This window comes from Neopelma chrysocephalum, unplaced genomic scaffold (genome assembly GCF_003984885.1).
Source record: "Neopelma chrysocephalum unplaced genomic scaffold, ASM398488v2 Primary Assembly neopelma1_84, whole genome shotgun sequence".
NCBI classification, from domain to species: Eukaryota; Metazoa; Chordata; class Aves; order Passeriformes; family Pipridae; genus Neopelma; species Neopelma chrysocephalum.
The window spans coordinates 5,677,732-5,699,385 of record NW_020897746.1 but is presented as its reverse complement, the minus strand read 5'-3'; the positions used below and the strand labels follow the sequence as shown (position 1 = coordinate 5,699,385).

The 21,654-nt window shown below is 57.7% G+C and overlaps 1 protein-coding gene across 3 annotated transcripts; it reads right to left on the bottom strand.

Annotated features, from left to right (window-relative positions):
• Positions 1-1,045: 1,045 nt before the first annotated feature.
• Positions 1,046-6,533, bottom strand: FADS6 (fatty acid desaturase 6). 3 transcript variants are annotated; one of them, XM_027691861.1, is made up of 7 exons: positions 6,329-6,533; positions 5,740-6,095; positions 4,790-4,956; positions 4,329-4,509; positions 3,301-3,488; positions 2,605-2,784; positions 1,046-1,682 (listed from the first exon to the last, which is right to left on the bottom strand). In XM_027691861.1, the coding sequence occupies exons 1-7, from the start codon at positions 6,364-6,366 to the stop codon at positions 1,533-1,535; spliced, it is 1,260 nt and encodes a 419-aa protein (XP_027547662.1). In that variant the 5' UTR covers positions 6,367-6,533; the 3' UTR covers positions 1,046-1,532. The 3 variants fall into 3 exon arrangements, with proteins under 3 accessions (XP_027547662.1, XP_027547664.1, XP_027547665.1); XM_027691863.1 differs by having other exon boundaries at positions 5,740-6,092; XM_027691864.1 differs by lacking the exon at positions 2,605-2,784.
• Between the last annotated feature and the right edge of the window lie 15,121 nt (positions 6,534-21,654).

Here is a 21,654-nt window from a genome sequence, read left to right as displayed (position 1 = left end):
CCCACAGGAACTCTTGGGCCATTTGGTTCATCCAGCCCTCCTAAGCTTTCTCCCCACCTACAGACCCAGCCTAACCCCTGCCTAAAGGGGAATTTGTCCTTTGGATGTTTCACAATGTCCTGGATCAATGAACCCACGTGAGGCCAGACAGAGGTGACAATGTCACCAGCCCAGGGCATCAGCATGTCCTGGGCCCCAGCCCAGGACAAATCAGTAATTCCCCATTTCTGATGCCAAAGGGGTCACACTGGATGGATCCAGGGCCAGTTTTCCCTGCCAAAAGTCTGGATCTGTTACACAGGGACACGCCACGGCCACACCAGCTCTGGCCCCAAGTCACAGTGGCCACACAGGGACACTTTCCCAGTGGGTCAGAGGATGTCCTTGCACTTGGTGGTGGAGAAGGGGGCATGTGATGCCCATAGGAGGGAAAACACCATGGACTGCCTGCTGCAAACATCACCCTGCCATGGGCCAGAAACAGGGCAGAGCATCCCTGTGCCTTGGGACACATTTGCAACAGGGAGCCTTATAAATCCCGGCTGTGAGACTGTTGGGGTCCAACCCAGATGAGAGGACAGCCCAAATCAGGGAGCAAAGCCCCAGGCTCAGAGCAAAGCCACACTGGTCCCACTTTGGCCAGCTGCCCTTTCTGCTGTGAGGTCCCCACCATGACACTGGGCTGAACTTTGTCATCGGTCTTGCAGGTCTGGGACAGCAGAGCACCCTGGTAAAGCCAGACACAGCAACCCAGAGGGGGTTGGAACCAGCTATGTGAGCATCCCAGCCCCTGGCAGCAGTGCTGTGGGCAGAGTTCACTCTCCCTAAACAGGGAAAGTCTCCCAAGCCCTGGACATCTACCTGCATCCAACAGGTTATTCCCCTGCAATAGGAATGACCAGGTCTGGAGTCAGCTCCAGCACCCCAATACAGACAACCCCCATAGGGTGAGGGCCTTTCCCCCAGCCCCACCCCAGGCACCATGAGATACCCGTATGACTTGTTACAGCAACAAAACACAATAAAGAAAATCCACCTCAAAGTGTTAAGGCTGAATTTGCCAAACCATTGTTCCTAAAAGGGACTGATTTAGCCCAAAGTCAGGCAAAGCACAAGCAGCAGTGACACAACCCCCTCCCCACCATCCATCCCTTCCCTGAGCCCCCAGCCACACAGTGGCAGCTCCATCCTACAGATCCTGGTGGTTGTCAGTCCTGGATGTCCTGGACACAGTGCTGCACCTCTCACAGAGGGGGGGTTTCCTCTCCCCAAGCGTGAAAGCAGAGTGAATAAAACTAAACCCTGGCTGGGAATAACTGTGGGGGGACCCTGATCCTTCTGTCCCCGGTGTTGCACCGCCTGGCTCTCCTGCAGTGTCTGTGCACTGTTTTCTAGCCAAAAGCAAGACATCGGGGAGGGACGTTTCCCACACGATGGCTTTGTGGAAGTGTTGGTCTGTGCAGCCCCAATCCTGCTAAAACCATCCCTGCTGCAAGTCCCTGTGGGAAGCACCCCCCCGAGTCCTGCAGCCCTCACTGGATGCCCACCAGCTCTGTGATGGGGGGAGCGTGGACCATCAGCTCCTCGTATCTCTGGAGGAAGAGCCGGAGCCTGGAGCTGTAGGTGTCCTCGTTGTAGGGCAGCTTCTTCTGCTTCAGGTACTGGGAGACAATGGGCTTGATCTGCAAAAGAAAAGGCAACGTCACCTCTGTGTGGGATACCCTGGTGTTTGGACAATGTTCCCAGCATGAGGCACCCCAAAAGGAGCCCAGAAAACCCATCCCACATGCCCAAAGCACGGCTGGAGAAGGCAGCACCAAGCCATAACACCTTTGCCATGAAAATTAAGAGGAAGGTGGTTTCCAGTTGCAGCAACACAGGGAGTTCACCTTGGCAAAATGCCTTTGTAGGGCTCTGAATTAGGAGAGGTGCCCTAATGAGAGCCAGCCACACATGCTTGGCACTCACACCCATAGTTATCCCCATGTGCCCACACAGCCGGCTCGGCAGCGGGGCTGGGAGGTGCCACTACGTAATTACCCCCTTCTCTGCAACATGTCTGTGTGGGAGACAGGTCCTGCCAGCCCTGTGAGCTTGAGCAAAGGGCACTGAAAATAAGGGCACAGCATTAAACAAGTGGCGATCCTGTGCCGAAGGACACGGACCTGTCTTGGGATCCCCTCAAACTGGGGAAGTGCTCAGAGCCCCTTTAGAACACACTCCACACCTCAGAGCAACAAGTAAGGGCATGACCAAAATTCTAGGAGGTTTGCCTGGATGCTGGCTGAACCAAAAATCAGACTGCGCAATACTTGGGATACTTTCCCAGCAAAAGAGCTGGGAGGATCCTGGACTGCTGGAAGGCTGCTTCGGGCTGGAACTGCGACAAGGAGAAGGGGCAGGGAGCAGAAACCCAGGAGAAACAGGAATGGGATGGAGGGAGGTCGGTTAGGGGCTGCCAAAAAGCAATGAGAGGTGTCTGGAACAGGGGGAATGCAGCACCAGAGAGGTCTGGCGGCAGGGAGAGGAGGTGGTGGAGAGGTGGGTGGTCTCATCCCCGTGTCACTTCCCAGCACTCTCAGCCACCCTGCAGGCCTGTCTCACCTTCAGGCACATGTTGTCGGAGAGGCTGGGGAAGAGGTGATGCTCCACGTGGCAGCTGATGAGCGAGTGGCCGAAGGACCAGTCGAGGAGGGCGTTGCGGGGCAGGTTGAGGACGCCCAGGCTCATGAGGTGGATCCGCTTGGGTTTGCGATCGGCCGCGAACATGGGGAGGCCGATGTGCTGCGGGACAGGGGGGATGGGGACCCTGTGGCACCCATCACCTCCCCAGACTCTTCCCAGCAGAGCCAATGGCAGCCCTGGCAGTGCGTGGGCCAGGCTGAGCCACATTTTGAGGTTTGACTGCAAACCCCAGAGCTGGGTTTGTCCCTAAAGTCACTCCATCTCGTGCTTGTCTGTCCATGGACACCAAGGAGCTCCCCCAACTCACCCACACTTTAAGCCACAGGCCTCTTCCTATCTCAGGACCTGTAACACCACCTGCACCAACACCTGCAAACACACCAACCCTCCCAATCCTGAAAGCCACTGCAGACAACATCACCCTCCTGTACTTCACACCCACGTGGCCTGATATTCTCCCAGGGCCACCACTTCCCACCCAGCACCACCAGCCTGATCCTCCCGGTGACAACATCAGCACAAGGGAGGTGACAACTGAGGCTATGTCACCAGCACTGGGTGGTCACTGGCCTGTCTCCAGCACTGTTGAGATATCTTGGAGCTTCAGGTCTCTACCTGGAATATGTTGACGTGGATGTAGGGATGTGCCAGGAGGGAGCGGGTGAGCAGCATGCAGAGCAGGGCGGACCACGGCGACTGGAAGCCTGAGATGTGGAGCAGCAGCCAGTAATGGCAGTAAAAACCCAGGAACATGCAGCAGAGAGTCCGGAGAGCTGCTTTCCACTCCACATTCCTCAACAAATCTGCACAAGGAAAAAGAAGCAGCACATGGGAGAGGTGCTGATGCTTCCCTGCCATGACTGCTACACCAGCAGCCAGGCTGCCCAGTGAGCCAATAACCCTACAACCTATCCCATCATCTCCCTTTCCCCATCCTCCAGGTTGGCCCAAACCCCATAGACCTGCTGGTTTTTGGGGCTGGGTCCCAGAGCCTCCTCAGGGCAGCTGATCCAGCTGTGCATCATCACATCGGGGATTCAGATGCATCTTCGTTTCTTACAACTTGTCAAGTCATTGTCTGTGCTTTCGGCACTGCCCAGAGCTGGGTTGTGCAGCCCAGAGGGCTGGGTTTCCTCAGGCTCTTACTGCTTTCTGAGCTCTTCTCTCTGATCGTTTCCTGGCACCATTATTTCCCCAGAGACACCACTTTGCCTGCCTGAGCTCTTTGCATCCCAGCCCCCACACCCTCCACCCCACACGCAGCCATCAAACACACCCCGTGCAATGCTCTGACCATCCTGAGACCCATGTGTGACACTGAACCCCACAATGGCAGAGGGTCTGAGTTAAAGGACAGCAAATTTTGAGTGCTTCAGGCTCATAATGGCTTTTTCCAGAGCTTTCAACATCCAACATAGGGAAAGGCGAAGTGTTTTCTGAGCACCAGCAGAAAGGAGATGCAGCAGATGCTGCCCCAGGGCAAGTGCAGCATCTCCTGCCTTTGCTGCAGATGGTGTCCTGTCCCGCCAGGGGCTGGTGTAGTCAATGTGATGCCTCCAAACAAAGCAGGACCCTTGGGTGGGGTGTGACGTGGACAGTCACAAGCTCCCTGCACCCTGTCCCAGGGTGGCTGGGACACGTACCAAGTGCAACCAGAGGGGTCAAGATGGGCACTGCGAGAGGGGCAATGAACATGTAGACGTAGCGGTTCAGGAAAGGAAGTTTCCAGGTGCTGGAGTCCCCAAGGCCGATGACGTTGGTGTAGCCGTGGTGGATCTTCACGTGGTTGTAGGTGGCCTGCTCGACTGTGAAAGCTGAGCAGAGCTGGGCAGGAAGAGAAAGGAGAGGTGGAGAGCTTACAGTCATGGTGCCAGGGCTGGGTGCTGCCTGGCTTGGGCCTGTGGGAGAGGAACCCAGGGGAGATGTTCTGGAACCATAAAGAAGCACCCAGGGGAGATGCTCTGCACTCCACAGGTTCCAAACCCATCTGGAAATGGACTTTAGAGTTAAGCACTAGAAACCACTCCCACCATTCCCCAGTATGGTAAGGTGCTGATGGGGCCTTTCTGGGGGGCTGCCACCCGCACCCCCCAGCCCCACTCACCTCAATGAAGAAGATGGCCCACACTTTGCCCCAGGACTTGGACTCGGTCAAGGCGTTGTGGCTGGCCAGGTGGCTGCCCTTGACGGTCAGGGTGTGATGCACCACGCCGAGGGTGAGGACACCCGCCAGGAAAGGGATGGTCTGGGCTGACCGCAGGCACAGGAACCCTGTGGAGAAACCAGCCGGGCAGGAGCTCGGCCACGGACACGTCCTGCAGCCCTCTGAGCCAGGCTGGAGGTGTTGCTGCACCCAAACATGCCATTGCCCTAAACCTGTTCTTCAGCCATGGTGACAGGTATTTACATCACCCAAGCTGGGGAGTTTGCCTCCTCACTGCCCTCAGGCCATCACACTGAAGGTTTAGACACTTCCAGCTGCGATGGCACTGGGTGCTGCTGGTGCCAGATCCCACCCCACAGCTCTGGCTGGGATCCCACTGGTGACATGAGACTGCCAGGATTTCAGCATCCCCAGGAGTTCAAAAGCAAGGGAAGGTCCCAGCTTTCCAAACATGCCACTGGAGACCCCTTGCTCAGCTGTGTCTCCCTGCACACACCACTTTGGTGGGCATTGCCACCAAAACCACCAGGGTTTCCCTGTCCCATGGCCAGGCACAGGGTCACACTGGAGAGGACTCCCTCTCCTGCACTGTGCCCATCCACCCAGATATCAACCCCTCTGTATCCCGGGTGTCACCATCCTCTCACCCCAGGCTGTACCCCAGGTGCCACCATCCCCTCACCCCAGGGTGTACCTTGGGTGTCATTGTCACCCACTGTGGGTTTCTATTGGGGTCAGGGTGCCCCATGTCACAGAGTGAAGGGGTTATTGTGGCTTTGTTACAGCCTTAATAAGTGCTAACAGGCTCCCAGCAGTGCAACAGTCATGAGGAGGCGGTGTGACCCCCCAGGACCCCCTGGCTGTAATTTGGGGCGGCTGAGGTGAGTTACCTGCCGGGAGCAGGAGGAAGCTGCAGGCAAGGATGCTGATGTCCACGCCGTGCCTTTCCCACCAGCTGCTGCTCTTCACCACCTTCTGCACCAGCTCTGAGAGCTCGGTCATCAGGGCTTCCTCCTGCTGCCCTGTTCGCTGTGGGGCCCCCCCGGGGGTCCCATCCTTGTCACCCAGCGCTGGTCCCGACTCCCAGCCCGCTGCCATCACCTCTGTCCTGCTGCCGTCAGGTGCTGTCGTGTCCCGGAGCAGGGGATCCCCCATCCCCCGGAGCCGGGGGGTACCGCTGACCTCACCGTTGACCTGCTGTCCCCTCTGTTCCGCCGTGTCCCCGTTCTCCACCGCCATCTCCCTACTGAGCAGAGGCCACGCAGGGTATGACCCACAGGGGATCAACCCCAGCACCCCGACCCATCGCAGACGGGCTTCCCGGCTCCCGCTGCCGCCGAAGGACACGGGAAGGGCAGGGATGGAGAAAGATAAACAATCCAAGGAGGACGCAGCCAGTGGACACGGCCGGAGAGCCACCCAGCCTCCCGCCGCAGGGACAACCCGGCCACCACCCGGCCACCACAGCCCCCTACTCACGGCAGTCCCGGCTCGGTGGCTCTCCCGGCGCTGGCCATCCCAGGGTGGCCGGTCCGCCCGTGCGGCACCGCACACCGGCGCCGTACAGCAGCGATTTGGAGAAGGGAGGAGCAGGGGAGGACCGGGAGGAGGGCGAATGCAGATTAGCGATGGCAATAATCCGCCTTGGTGGCCCATATCGGGGAGCAGCCGCGGCGGCGGGGCCGCGGGGAGGACACTCGGCGAGGGCACGGGGAGGCGACGGCAGCGGAGGAGCGGAAAAAAAGATGGAGAGAGGCAGTGGAAACGCTGGAGGCAGAGGAGCCAAGTGCCTGAAATAGCCCTGAGAAACCCAAGCGGAGCGCTGAGCACGGGGATAGGGTTTCGCTTCTGCCGGGGAGAGGGAGCAAACACTGCCTGTCCCACGAGGGAGCTGTTTTGGGGAGAAAAACGGCCTTTTCCACAGCAGGGAGCCGGCGTTGGGAAGGAGGGGCAGCGCACGGCTGCGCGGCTGCCTGTGCCTGCCCGAACTGCTGCTGCTGCGGGGCCGCTCGCTCCCTCCTCTGTGCTGGGGGACACACCGAGCCCAGGGGCACCTGCCAGGGACCAGGTCACCCCAAATCTGTCCCTAGAAGCTCTGGCACCCAATCGTGACCCCCACAGGGTCCCTCTTCTCTTCTGAGCTGTTTCCAGAATTTCTGTAAGGATTTCCTCCTTTGTCAGTCGCTACCTCCTGACTGATCACCCAGACTCAACACAGGCATCCAAAAGATTTGGGGATGCCTGTGCGCAGACCGGGACCTCCTGAGCCCCATTTCCTTATGGAGGAGGACTAAAACAACACTGCTCCTCACTGTGGCACTGGATTTCCTCTTGCTTTGTTATTTTTCCTTACCAAAACCCAAATCAGCTCAACTGCTCCACCCAAACCTTAATGAACATTGACATCTAGCAAATCCCTATGGAGTTGCAACAAACAAGGCTGGTTTGCTATACCCAACGCTGGGGTATCTCATCCCCAAAATGAGATGGGCTCAGCACCTCCAGTAACATCACATCACTGCAGTGACATGCAGGGAAGCAAAGCAAACCTCACACCCAAGTTGCACCAAGCCCCAGAGAATTGTCATCATACCCTGGGGAAAAAAATTAATAACAATTAAAAAAAAAACCCAACAGCTGCAAAAGCAGCAGAGCCAAGGGTGCATCAGGGACCTGCTGAGGTTTCATTTCCACTGCAAGAGCTTGTATTAGGAAAGACCATTTCTAGAGCCAGAGGTACTGAGGAATCACAGTGTGAAGCCCAGCCAGTGATTCATTCTGATACACACAGTGGCTTTCATCACCCATGGGTGCTGCCAGGCCAGGGGAGGTGGGTGTCAGATCCAAAGGTACATCGGGTGGGGCTGCTCCTGAGTGACACCTTCATTACCTCTTCATTACCCACGGTGGATGTCACCACAAGGGACAGTGGCAGCACAGTGACATCCCTGCTCTGAGGGCACCACGCTGCCGTTCCGTGGAGCCAAAGGGGAGCGGTGGTGGAGCTGCCATTGCACAAGGGGGCAGAACTGGTTATGTGGTGGAGGCTGAGGAGGAGGAGGTGGGGATCAGCCACACATCCAAGACCAACATGATCTGTCAGGATCCCTCTGCAGCCAGCAGCAAGCATGCCAGTGTGCACGGGCAGAGGCACCTGCCACCAGGACCAGAGACCACCTGGGAGAAGAGAACAATTAGTGGGTTGAAAACTACATGGGAGAGGCTGAGTTTTGGCTTCTGGGGAAAAGTGTTGAACCCACAAGTGCTTCTTCCTTTAAGGTACAGCCAAGGTGGGAGTCACGATGCTGACAGGAGAGCAGAAGCCATAAGGAGACTCTGCAAAGCCATAAGGACAGGCAGAAGATTCAGGATTGTAGCCCTGAATCTGCTGCCTCGCAGAGCTCCATTTTCAAAAGAAACTTTTTCAAAAGAAATCAATTTGCATCTGATTTTCCACCACACACAGGGCAAATCACAGGGCTGAGATTTTAGGGATCAAAGCAAACACTGACTTGGCCTTTGCACTGTGGACACAAACACCTCCAATTTAGCAGGAAAAACATATTTAAGACTCAGAAATCATTCAGCACACAGCAGGGCAGCTGGAGAGGATCAGTGTAATCCCTGGAGCAATGAACTCCTGCCAGCAGCTGCTAACCCCACGGCTGCCCCTCGCCACAGGCAGCATGGGGGTCCCACAGGCAGATTCCACTGGGGATCAGGCCCCCACCACTGTCCTCATCTGACCCCTCTGCCTGCAGAACTGAGTCCAGCCTCTGGAAAGGCCAAATTTGCCCCCCAGCAGGCTCTTCCCATGTCCCTGCTTCCAAACAAGGGGAAAACGGGCCATTTTATCCTGGCACAAGGGCACGCCTGCCAGGCTGGCAGGACCTAGTGGCTGCAAGGTGCTTCCTGCTGACCCCTCCCAGGGTTCTCCCAGCCCGTGGGGCAGCACCTGCTGCAACCCCCAAAAGTGCTGTTTCCAGCCCCAAATCCAGGAGTTCGCAAAAGCTGCAGTATTTGCACACCGGGAGGGGAGGGGGGGCAGAGCCTCCTCAGCAGCCCTTCCATCCCTACAGCCACCCACCTTGCTCACCCTCCTCTTCTCCCAGGGGTGGAAGGAGCAGGCTGCAGGGGCTGGTGGTGGGGCACCATCAGCTCCCCTGGCTGCTGAAGCCAGACACCCCAAAACCACCATCCCCCCCTTACCCTAGCATCACTGGGCTTGCAGAGATTCACTTTTATAATACCTGGTGTGATTCCCCCCCCACACACAGACAGACCTCTTTCAGTCCAAGCACATTTGGGTAATTAACTTAATGAAGGATTAATTACCACCATCCCCTGCTTAGCAGGGAGAATTTAAGCACAATGCCTTTTGCCTTTTGGGGTTTAGCAGAGCCACGAGGTCCTCAAAAAGGAGAAATTCTCCCGATTCATCACCTCACCCCGCCCCTCTCCCTGAGCCCAGCGGCCGAGAGAAGAGCTCCATCTGCAGGGAAAGCTCTGCCTCCATCACCCCGAAAGCAGCTCCATCCCCCCAAATTCAAGCACAAGTGTGTTTGGCACATCCCGAGTTCCACAGCCGGGCAGCTCCCACAGCTGCTGCCAAGGTGGGATATTAGCTCAGGTTCCCACTCACCCACCCATCCCAAGGCTGCCCCACGGCCAGCTGGGACACCCCAAACCCTCCATCCCTGGGGCTGTGGGATGAGCAAAGAGCGAAGGACAAGCTCGGGAGCCTCGGGGCAGGCACCAGAGGGAGTCACAGCTCCGTGCAACAGCTGTTTGCACTGTCGTTTGGCCAAAAGCTCCGGAATCCCTGCCCTGGGCTGGTGGGCTCCAAAAGGATGGTCAGCCCTGGGCTGGTGGGTTCCCAAGGGATCTTTAGCTCTGGGCTGGTGGGTTCCCAAGGGATCTTTAGCCCTAGGCTGGTGGGCTTCCAAGGGATGCTCAGACCCGAGTTGATGGGCTTCCAAAATGTGAGACCCAGCCTGATCCATGTGCCAGGGCAAGAAGCTCTTAGTGGGTGCTGGGGGTGGCACAGCCACAGAGCCCTGGCCCAGGGGGTGCAAAGTCCCCTCCCAGGGACCAAACCCTTGGGTGTTGGGGGGCAGAGCTATCGAGCCCCCTCCCATGGGGGGCAAAGTCAAGATCAAGACCTTGGGTGCAGCCACAGCCTCCCTCCAAGCTCCAGTGGTGCCCAGGTGGGACAGGGCTGGCAGGGGCAGTGAGATGCCAGACCTATCCAGGGCCGTTTGATAGCCCACGTCCTCCCAGCCCTGCCGGGACATGGCAAGTTCATGCTTTAAACCTTAAATAAACACTGTTCCTGGGACACCTCACTGTTTGCAGGGCACAAGTGGCCACTTTGGGCAACAGAAAACTTCCCGCTCACCTTCAGCAGCTCCGGGAAGAAACTGGATGCCAGCACGGGCTAATCTGGGCGATCTGTTTGCGTGGCTCAGACCGGACGACAGCGAGACGGGGCGGGCAAAGCCAGGCTGCCCCGTGCCGGGTCGTGCACCGGCTGCGGGGGAGGCATTGTGGACAGAGGCCTGGTCTTATCCAGGCTCTGTGTTGCTCCAGTGCCACCCTGTGCTGCCCCAGCACCTCTTCTGGGAAGTGGCTGAATGGCAAAACCCCACAAAGGGCATTGTCCCGCCCGAAAGGGGGTGCAGGCCCCACACCCCCAGTGACGTCCACACCATCCTTTCATTGCTGCCATGTTTTTCTCATCTGTTTCACCTCCACGTGGGAGTGCTGCAGAGGTCAGATGTGGGGAATTGCTCTGCTAAACCTCAATGATGTTCACTCCAGGGTGAGAGGAGCTGGGATTTACCTGCCAGCAGCAGCCAGGTGTGGAGACATCACCCTAACTCCTTGCTCCTGTAAGCTTCAGGGGCTACAAGGCATGGCAGAACCTGAACGCTCCCCACTCTGGGGTTGGGATGATGGTCCTTCAGGTCCTGGCCAGGCCAGCATGCTGCTGTGCTGCAGGGATAGACCACGAGCACCCCACCACTTGCAGAGCAGTGACAGACCCGTGGGACTGCCCTGCAGAGCGGTAGGTTCTTCCTTGTGTGGGGTTGGATGCATGCCTGGTCTGAGTTACACCGTGAAGCGAAACACAACCTCCTCCCTTCTCCCCTTTCCAGTAGCCACCTGCAAACACAAGAAACTCAAAGCTCAGGGACAAGCCCCAAGGTGTAATTCCTTGCCTTCTCAAGGCTGGGTGAGACCCATGGCAGTGGCTGGTGGATGGAGGCTCATTCAAAGCACATGGAAACCAAACCCAGCACAAAGGGTAACTGAGCCCTTGGACATCCCAGCCCAGGGATCAAAGCCACAGCTTTGCCCATGAGCACCCCAAAAGCCTCTGGGACTCGCTGTATGTCCACCACCAGAATATCCTGATACTGTACCCAGACTGTGTTTTCAGTTTTATATATCAGCAGTGAATAAAGCAGTTGTCATCCACCCCTGCTCCAGCCCGGCTTAATTTCCAAAGCCTGGCTGGAGGTGTCAACTAATCACAGACTTCCTCCACTTAGCAGCTCAGGGCCAAGGTAATCACTGGTTTGGGTGCCTCTGCTCTTGCCCCGACCGAAACTGCTTGCCCCCACCCCTCTGTGCCTGGCGTCACTGCCTGGCCAGGTGTTACCCAACGCAGGAGTGCGGTGGAGATGCCGTGGGCTCCATCCCTTTCCGCTTCCAAAATGCTGAGCCTGCCGACGACGGTACCACCAAGGGATGGCTGAGTCTTCTCACCTGCTGGCCTGGCAGCTCTTTTGTGACCCTGGAGTTCTGCAGGGTCCTGTCCTGGCAACAGTGGGTGCTGAGGAGGGAACCAGTCACTGCTTCAGTGCCAGTCATCAGCCAGCAATTGAAACAACACTCCTGGGCACAACACTACACTTCTAGTCCTTGAAAATTAAATAAGCTTTAACTTTTAAACATGGCACTGCCCAACCCCAGCCCTCCCAGGTGCCCTCCTGGTCCTCAGCCAGAGCCACCAGGGCCAGCCACACACATGTCCCCGTGGGCAGGCACCCAGCTCGGCAGCTCCCCATCAGACACCCACACAAAATTTTTAGTGCTGGGTGCAGGCAGGGTAACTCCAGGCTCCATCTTCTGCCCTCTCGAGGAAAGAGGGACATTTCCAACCTCCTCAGCACGCGGAGGGAGGATGAGGGCCCCAGGATGGCATTACCCAGCACTTGCCAACTTGGGCTGGGGCCATGGCTGAGCAAAGATGGTTTGTCAGGATGGCTCAGTGCCACTACCCACAGCTGCTACTGGGGGCCAAGTCTCCCCACCAGCTTCCACTGCTGGATTCACATGCCAGAAGGAAAAGGGGCTGGGAGGGAGAGCAGGGCTCAGGGTTGAGTCTCTTATCTTCTCTCCTAGGAGTTTTTGGACAGGCTCTGTCGGGGCTGCTGTGTTTGCCCAGTCTAATGTGGGTGCCAACCAGTACCTGGGTCTTGATTCTGTTGCTGCTCTTGGTGGGATCAGGATACATAGAATTCATGGAAACCAGGAATTCCTACAAGACAGAAAGCTCCCTGCTCATTAAGAAGCCCATGTACATCTTTAACTGGCAAGAGGAGGGATTGCACGATGCTGTCGCTTGCACCTGGGATGGGCACTGCCCTCGGCCGGGCACGGGTCCATGCTCTTCCCTGGCATGACGGGTTGGTGCCACCCTGGGTGCAAACAGCAATTAGGTGCCACGGTCCCCGGGCAGGTGCCCGATCCCACGCTGCTCCAGCCGGAGGGAAGGCGAGGGCAGCTGGGGCCATGATGTAACCTGCTGTGCCTGGGAGGCAGTGCCTGGAAGGGAGCGAGCCGCCCAGCCAGGGTGGGAAGCCAATGAGCTGTGTCACTCATTTGGGCTGGAAATTTGGTTGGGAGCCAAAGGGCTGCCCAAATCCAGCCAGACTCCAAGAAGGCACCCCCACCTCACAGGTCTCGCACAAGCAGAACCTATTTTCCCTCCTTCGGCTGCTGTGGGGAGTTGATGGTTCAGCTGAGGGCATGGGGAGAGGGTCTGTTGCAGCTTCATCTCCCTGCCAGGCTTGGGGATTCACCCAGCCAGTACCCAGTGTGTCCACCTTGTCCATTACATCCCTCCCAGTGGGCACAGGCAGCTCACCAGAGCCTTGCCAAACTGGCCACCACACCGAGGGGAGTTTTTGTTTCTTCTTCCAGGCGAGTGCCCAATGCTCCCTGCCATCCAGAGGGATAACTCACACGCTGCCTGGCAGCTATTTCATCAGCATGGCTGGACCCATACAACCAGTTAGCTTGGAAAAACACGACTCTTCTAATGATACCTTTGGAGCAGTGGTGCTCCGGATCCCAGTCCACCAAGGGAATATCTGAAGGAGCCCAGAGGAGGTTGTGGGCCAGCTCTGGCTGGCACATGGCTTTATCCCCAGTCCTGCCAGCACCACTGGGTGAAGGAGCCGTTTTCCATCCCCAATGCCTGAAAACTGGCATTTTTGCAGCCTACTAAGAAAACACAAACACCAAGAAAGCTGTTAATCCTCCAGCTGGTTTTCCTATGAAAGAAACATCTCCCTGGCCCCATTCCTCCTGCTTTTCCCCTCCCACCATAAGTTGTTGCAGGCAAATCCAAGGTGCTGCTCCTTAATCCCAGCCTGGGGAAGCAGGAGCCACCCCTGACCTGAGCAACCTCACCTCACCAGTGTGTTTTATTACCGACTTTGACAAGGTCCCGCTGGGATCGGGGTCAGCAGCAGCCGGAGCTCACCGGCTGGAGGGCAAAGTGGGGCACAGCAAAAGAGGGAGGAGGCCTATGAAAAAAAAATAGGGCTTAGAATAGAAACCAGGTTAGGGCTAAACTGTGGGTGTAGGAGCTGTTGCGGCAGGTAGAGCTGCCTGCTCTGCCAGGCCAGGGGACCTGAGGGCCTCCGAGCCATTCCTCACCCAAATTTTTGGGGTTTCCAATCCCCCAGTTCTAGAAGTTGCTGGGCTGGAGGGCACAGGGAGACAGGGACCACAGGGATGAGACTGGGTGAAAAATGAACAAGAGCTCAACCCTGAAGCCATCACTTCATCCTGCAAGGGCTCTTCTGGTCCATCAGATGGCCATGACCCTCCAGAGGGTCCTTGCTGTCCCACACGTGCCACATCTGGAGCAGCTGGAGAGTGACACAGCAGGAACGGAGAACCCAGAGGGCAGTTCTGCAGAAAAAAGTAGGGTTTGTTTTTACCTTTCTTCCTGTTTGGGAAGCGAACAATCAACAATGAGCCAAGCTTGGCACAAGCTGGAGATAAGTCTGGCCTCCTGCAGCGCTTGCTGTGGCACAACGAGCGTCACGAGGACCTTGGCACAGCCTGGAGTGTTCCTCCGAAGTGCATGGAGGGTTCACAAGGCGCTGCTGGCACCTCCCAGGCACCTGCCAGCCCAGGGAGCCCAAGGGCAGCCGGATCTGCTGGAAAACACAGAATCCGTCCTATGACCACATCCCTGGCTGGGTCATGGCCAGCTGGAGCCAGGCAGGGAGCTGATAGCAGGATTTACCAAGAGAGGCCAGAGGCAGTTCTGGGAATAGCCCCGCTGGCCAACCTGGGTCTGCTTCCCAACAAGGATGTCGCCTTCTGGCACGTGGCAAAGGTCACGCCTCTGCGAGACCAGGAGACTTGCTGGAAGAGGGATGACTAAGACTGCTGTTTTGTTGGGAAAAGGAGTGAAACCAGTTTCCTTGGAAAGGATAGGAAATCCCAGATTCAGCCTGCACATGGATCGATGGGTTTTCCCTGACCACGGATACCCTGTCACACAGGAATTCACTCCATCTGCTCCACAGTGGGAGAAAACTTTCTCTCAGACATCTAAAAAATATCCCTCTGACCTCTGCTTCCCCCTAACAGCAGGTGTCCCTTTCCCATAATGGAAAAAAATCCACTCAAAATCCATTCCCATAGTGTGGTCAACAAAATCACCTTTCCAGAAGACAAGTCCACAGTGATATCATGAGTGGGATCCCATGCCCATCCCCTGCCATATGGAACATTGCCCTCAGTCCCTTGGGAAGGCTCTGCTGGAGGTGGCACTGTTGGGGAGCCAGGGTGGGGAGGACATGAGGAGAGACAGCCAGTGGTGCCAGCTCCCCCTCCTTCTTTACATACACAATAATTTTGGGAATAAATAGTGTAAAAAGGTGATTCTTTCAGCCTTTAGTCCCAGCACCACCTTATCCTGCTGTCAAGGCTGGGACAGTTCTTGGCATCACCTGTCCCTGGGGTGGTGAGAAAGGAAGCTTGTGGTCACCTTCAGAGAGGAAGGCACCCATCCCGTGTCACCTCCTCCAGATCCTGGTGCCGTGGGATGCCTGGGGAGGGCAGGGGACCTGCTCATCCCCCCTGGCATGGAAAGCCACCCAGGAGGCTGATCTTCCCTTGGGAAAGGCGGTTTGAGCACGTGGCATCCCTGCCCGGCAGAGCCGAGCAGCCCCGGGCCAGGTGAGTAACGCCTTCTGCAGCCCGCCTCGAATACCGAGGGCTGATCTATCACCTGGTGTCAGTGGGAGGAGATGTGCTGCTCCGCTGGCACACAGGGGCCCCTCTCGTCACCTCCAAAATGCCTCCTGAGGAGGGTCGGGCCGCCCTTACTGCCACCTTGGGTTTTCTTGAGGGATGCCCAGCACGGGGCAGGGCTGTCCCCGTTCCTGTAGGCGTTATCCTGGAGCCGGAGCAGGGCTCCAGTCACAGACACGCCGATGCTGCTCCCAGCACCCTGCCCGCACGGGCTTGTATAACCTCTTACGTCAGGCAGCGCTGGGCCGCGGCTGAGCCGGCTCCTGCCTCTCTCCCTGCCCATCCTGGCCCGGCACCGCGGCCAGTCCTGGGACACAAAATTCCTGGGTCTCGCTCCATCTGCCGGGTGCTCCATGGGCCCCTCCGCCAGCAGCCTTCCCGCAGGGGTGCTGGCGGGTGCTGTCACCTGGTCCCTGCTGTGACCCAAAGGTGCTCATCTTCCACCTCAGGACCCTTTGGGGCACAGTCCTGCTTCACATGGAGCAGTGTGTTCTCTGTGAAAGCAACTGGAAAAAAAAAGAAAGAAATGAAGATGTTTTTATACTTTTCCCAGGGCAGAGGAGAAGGGGCAGGATGTGGCCAGAGCTGGTCCCTGACCAGCAGTGGAGATGAGTCCAGCACAGACCATCACAGCCCGACCAGTGCCCATAAAGGCTCCACCTTCCCTGGCCTGCTTTCCAAACCCGACCGGCCGGGTTTCGGGGTACTGGAGGGGTGCCAAAGCACCAGGACAGTGAGGTGAAGGCATTCCCTGGCACCAGAGTAGGCAGGACGCCATGCCAAGAACGGCACCGGCTGCTCACCTCCTCTTCCCACCCCCTGAAACGCGAGCGAAGCCCCTGGGGAGATGCTGTCTGGGGCATCAGTGAGTGCCCTCGCGGGCTGTGCAGCCCCTGGGCACGGGTGACCGAGCCCATACCGCGCCGCCGAGCACCCACTGCTGCCCCTCGGGCATCACTTGCGGGTGTCCGAGTGCCGCAGGGTTTGGTTTGGCGCTGGGTGCTCTTATGTAAGGCAGCAGGAGAGCGGCGGGGATGAGCGCGGCTTTGTAGGTCAAAAAATGGAGGTGCGGGGCAGTTCGGGGGTTGGGCTGGGTCAGCTTGTGAGTCAGTGGCAAAGGAGGGACCGGCGCGGCGGAGGCTTTATTAGCTGGAGAGGGGTGGAGCGAGGCTCCGCAGGCAGGCGAGGAGCCCCGCCGAGGCACCGCATCGACGGAGCGGGGTCTCGCCCTCCCGCCCGGCGCGTCCCCCCACACCCCCGGCCCGCCGGCGATGCGGCCCCAGCCCCGCTCCTCCTCCTCTTCCTCCTCGCCGTGCCCCTGAGGGGCGGCCGAGCCGCTCGCCCCCCGCCGCAGCCCCAAACGCCCACGGCGCAACCAAGAAGGCGGTGATGGAGCAAGGTCAGTGAAACAGGTTTCTCCTCCCGGATCCCTGGAGCAGGCGTCCTTCCTGCGCCGGCTGGGGAGCTGCAGACTTGTTGACAGCGGCTCTCGTTAGCTCGGTTATTGAGCGGGGCCGAGGGCTGGGCTCCCTGCCCCGGAGGTAGCGGCTCCAATGGGGTCATGGATGCCCCGTGCATCTCCCCATCCCTCCCCGGGTGGGCAGCCGTGCTGCTCAGCCTTCCCTGGCCTCCTGGGACCCCGCGGGAGCCCCGTGCCCTGGGAGGTCTGCTCCGAAACACGAGTGGGGTCGGGATGGTTGAAATAAGGGGTGTTCGTGTGGGAGGTCTACAGTGACAGGGGCATGGAAGGGTTTGGGGTTGGCATCCCCAGCTGACCCCAGTGCTGTGGCCCGCAGCCATCCCGGGTGCTGGCATACCTGCCGAGCCACAGTGCCACACTCAGGGGTTGTTTGTGGCTGTGGAGAAGGGCCAGGCTGTGGGTTTATCACAGCAGAGGTAAAAGGTAGCACCAGGCTGGCTGCCAGGATCTGTCTTCTACCCTGTTCAGGCCTTTTGGTTCCCAAATTCCCGCAGGTTCCTCTGCATTTGTCACCATCACTGCCCACAGCTGATAGCACCGAACTCCAGGGACAGGGGAAGCCTGGCCATCCCTGCCATGGGCGCATTTCCAAAACACAGCCAGAGGGTGTCCTGGGGGGATGAGTGTGAGTGAGGGTCCCCAGAGCCAGTGCCAGGTTTTGCTGGGACACGGCCGTGCCAGCCCAGCTTTGCCGCTTTGTGGCAGTGAGATAATGGGTGGTAACAAAGGGATGTTGTGGCAGACAGGTCCTTCCCCGGCGCCTCCTGCGAGGGCAGAGCCTGTCCTTGGGCCAGAGTAGCATGGTGTCGAGCCTGCTGCTACCTGTGCCCGGGCACTGGTGGCTACAGGCTCACCCGAGAGGGGACAGGGCCCTTGAGAAATCCACCTGTGCTTGTATAGGACTTACTGTCTGGGTTTAGGTGGTTTCTGGGCTGGATGCCCTCCTGGCAGCCCTGCACTTGCTGCTCCAGGCGGTGCAGTTCCATGGTGGGTCAGGTGGTCCAGCCTTCACCCATGTGTCTCCCCTGGTGATGGCTGCTCCCATCAGGTCCCACCAGGACCTCCTGGGCTCTGCTGGCTTCATAGAGCACTGATGTGTTAGAGCTTAGTGTCCTGCAACAGGAAAATATAGCTGTTGTCAAAGTGCATCCTGAAAGGATACAGAGATCAGTCAGCAGGAGCAGCTGGAAGTTGGCCCTGTCAGTCCAAAAAAGTGAGAGAGAATGATGAAAGCTGAGATCACCACTCCCCTCAAGCTGCCCCAGAACTCAGGCTGGTATTGCAGGGCTCTCCATGAGTGGGGTCCCCGGTGCCAGAGGGCAGGTAGTGCTGCACCACATGCAGTGACAGGCACTGACCTGACCCCCATGCCAGCTGAGGGTCCCACAGCTTCCTCTGTGCCTTTGCCTCCCAGCTTTCTCCCACCAAAGCATCCAGGACAGGATGTACAGGGCATCAATCCTGCAGTGCCAGTGTTTGCCCCAGCAGAGCAAATGGTCCCATTTAGTGGTGCTACCAAGGAGCTGGTGTCAGTATTGTCCCAGCTACTGAGAGTTTCCCACTCACCGTGCCCCCTGGGACCCATGTGCCCCTGCTGATCTGATCTGTCACCCCTGGAACTGCTGAGCTGATCCCTCGTTCACATAGGGGATGCTGTGGTGCTGGGGTATCTGGCTGCTCAGTACCATCACCCCAGCATGTGGAGTGGCACAGAGTCAGCTCCATCACTGGGCTTGATTCAAGTCCTCCTAAAACGGTTTCCTGGTTTCAGTTTCCCTCCAGCTTCAGCATTTCCATGAGCAGTGCTGGGCACGACCCCATCCTCACTGCTGCTTTCAGGGCTCTGCCAGAGCAAGCCAGGAGTTTGGGTGCCATGGGGGACCAGGGACATTCAGCAGCTGGGGATGATGATGATCTGGATGATGACCTGGAACGATCAGGCAGTGCCTGTGCTCAAAGTACACTTGTTCCCAGCAGCACTGTCAGTGTTCAGTGGGATGAATCCAGACAGATGGGTCTGGGGTACCAGTGATGCCCCACACCCTGCTCTGCCCTGGCTCCCCCCTGGGATGCTCAGTGCCATCTGCAGATGTGTCCCTGTGCTCTTTGTTGGGAGCAAGCTGGGGTGATGGGTAACAGGACAATGGGTACCAGAGAGTTCGCTCCAGCCCTGAGAAAACTGATGGCAGAATCCATGGCATTGCTTGACATTTTGCTCATATTTTTGAATTGCATTAAGCAAATGTAGAAAATTATTCGCCCTGTTAATACCTAAAGCCAGAATTAAAATAAAATGACCCTCCACCTCTCCTGCTTTCCCAGCAGCCCAGCAGCGCTGTCACAAACACACTGATCTGTGTCCATGCTGCTGCCTTTTGGGGCACTTTGTTTTTGGGAATAGCCATGGAGGGTCCCAAAAGCAGTTTCAAGGCGAGGTGCTGCATCCATACCAGGCTGTATTGGTGGCACATCCAGCCCTGTATTGGGCTGCTGGGAGACACTGTGCAAGGCACAGCAAAGCCAGGCCATGCCAGGGGTGCCACACATGGACCCCCTTTCCCCTCAGTCCTGTCCTGGCCCTCCACTTTCCTACAGCCATGTGTTACTCAGCTGCTGGCCCAGGAAATGAATCCCTGATGGGATGGGCAGGAAACAGTAAAGCAAGTGGGGTGCAATGGCCTGCACTGGCCTGGCAGGTCCCGGACCCCAGTGTCACCCTCCAGTGTGGGCACTGTGGCTGTCACCAGCTCCAGGCAAGGCTGGGAAAGAGGAGCATCAGGCAGGGCTGAGGACTAGGTGCTCCAGCCCAAGGCACATTCCTCCCTTCTGCCTGTAGGACCTACCTGGTGTTCTGTGGGTGATGTCCTTTCTCGGTTCCCATGTCAGTCCCACGTGACATGGCAGAGCACACGTGCCATCCCAGGGAAGCAGCCAATAATCACCATGCCACCGTCAGCTTGGGGAAGCAGCTGTGTCCCCATGGGCCAGATGTGGTACCCAGCAGCCAAGCAGGAATGCTGCAATGCTCACTTGATACCTGCAAACCTGCATCTCCAGCAGAATCACCGTACAACCTTGGACATCCCCAAAACATCCCCTGCCTTCTCCCTCCCCCAGACTGTGGTCTGGGGGTCCAGCCAGCTCCTAAGGGTGGGGAGAAAAAAGCAGCTGAGTGCTAATGAGTGCCAATGCCTCCATCCTTGCAGCAGCTGCCAGAAAATAAAGGCATGGCCTGTGACTCAGGATCACTTTTGAGTGATGCTCAAAGTTGAGGAACTGGGGATGTCTGGCTGAGGATAGGGTGTCCATGCAGTGGCTAGACTGCTGGCACAGTCCCTTGGCCTCGCTCTGCTCCCTACACACCACCTCCTGCACCCTTGTGTAAGCTAAACCAGGGACTGGTTTTACTGGGAAGCCCCATTTAACACTGGCACAGGACAGTTTGGCATTTGTGGCTTGGGGTGTTAGGGGATGACCATCCCAAGGATCACTCATTCCCTGATGGGGAGATGCTGCCATCCACTGCCACAGTGCCCACAGGACCTGCCCCGTGTCTGACTGCTCGGCTGCCACGGGCAGGGACGAGGGAAGGTGTTTGCTTGCTGGCAGCAGCGGGTCGGGGAAACCTGTGGCCTGGCTGGGTTTCTGTTTGGCAGGGTATTTAAGGGTGTTCTCCAGGGTGTGCCAGCCCTGGCCTCCACCCTGCTTTCACAAGCACCCTCTCCGAAAGGAGCTTGTTGTTCTCGGTTGTGGAGTGTAATGAGCACCGTGAAATTTCCCGGGGAAGTTGGGCTGTCAATGGGCAGAGCAGGGATAGGGCCACCTGTGCTGAGAACCTGGGGACAGACATGTCCCCTCCTCATGCCCAGGGCAAGAGGAGCCCGGCTCCATCGTGAGCCCAGTCCAGCAACCCATCTGGACAGGGGAATTTGGAAAACAGGAAACATCTCTTTGGCCAGGGCTTTGAATGCTGTGTCCTGCAAGGGCTGTGGCCCCACACTTTGTGGGAAACAATCTGGGTGGAAACCAAGGGCTAAACCTAAACCCAAGGAATATGCATGAGCTCCAAGTGCAGGTATTTGCTCTGGGGCTGCTGGTGCCTCTGACAACCATCCCCATGCCCACAGACATCCTCCTCACCTCACCTGGGGCAGCCAATGGGCCTGAGCCCATCTCTTGGGCTCTGCCAGGCTGTGTTGGTGCCACAGCCCAGCTTTGGTCTCTCCCTGCATCTTGGAGGTGACCACAGTGGTCTCAGGACTTGGTGATCCTAAGTGGCATTTTGGTCTTACCTGTGCAGGAAAATGTTCTGCATTTGGGTATTGTCATGGCACCAAAACTTTTCACTGGCTCTTTGAGGGAAAGACAAGTTGGAAGAAAGGATCTCTGCCAGCATCAGCAACTGCTTGGGTGCTTCTAAGGAAAAAAGTAAAGTTAGGGAGTGTGCAAACCCCAGCTGCCTGGCAGCCCCCAAATACCCACCACTGCCCGGTGCCTGGCCCACAAAAGGCTCTGGTGGGTGCCAAGCCAATAGATCCACTTGCCTCTGTCATCTGCTGGGATAAACTGGTCCCCATTGCACTGGAGTGACAGCAATGTGAGCCACAGCACATTTTTCCCCTCCTGTGTCCAGCACGGACCCAAAGGCACCATTCAGACCTGGGGAAACTGAGGCTGGGAACTGGTTCATGGTGGGCAGCTGGTGCTCTGCCAGTCATCAGAGCAGGGACAGAGGGGTTGGGTGTAGTCACACGTGTGC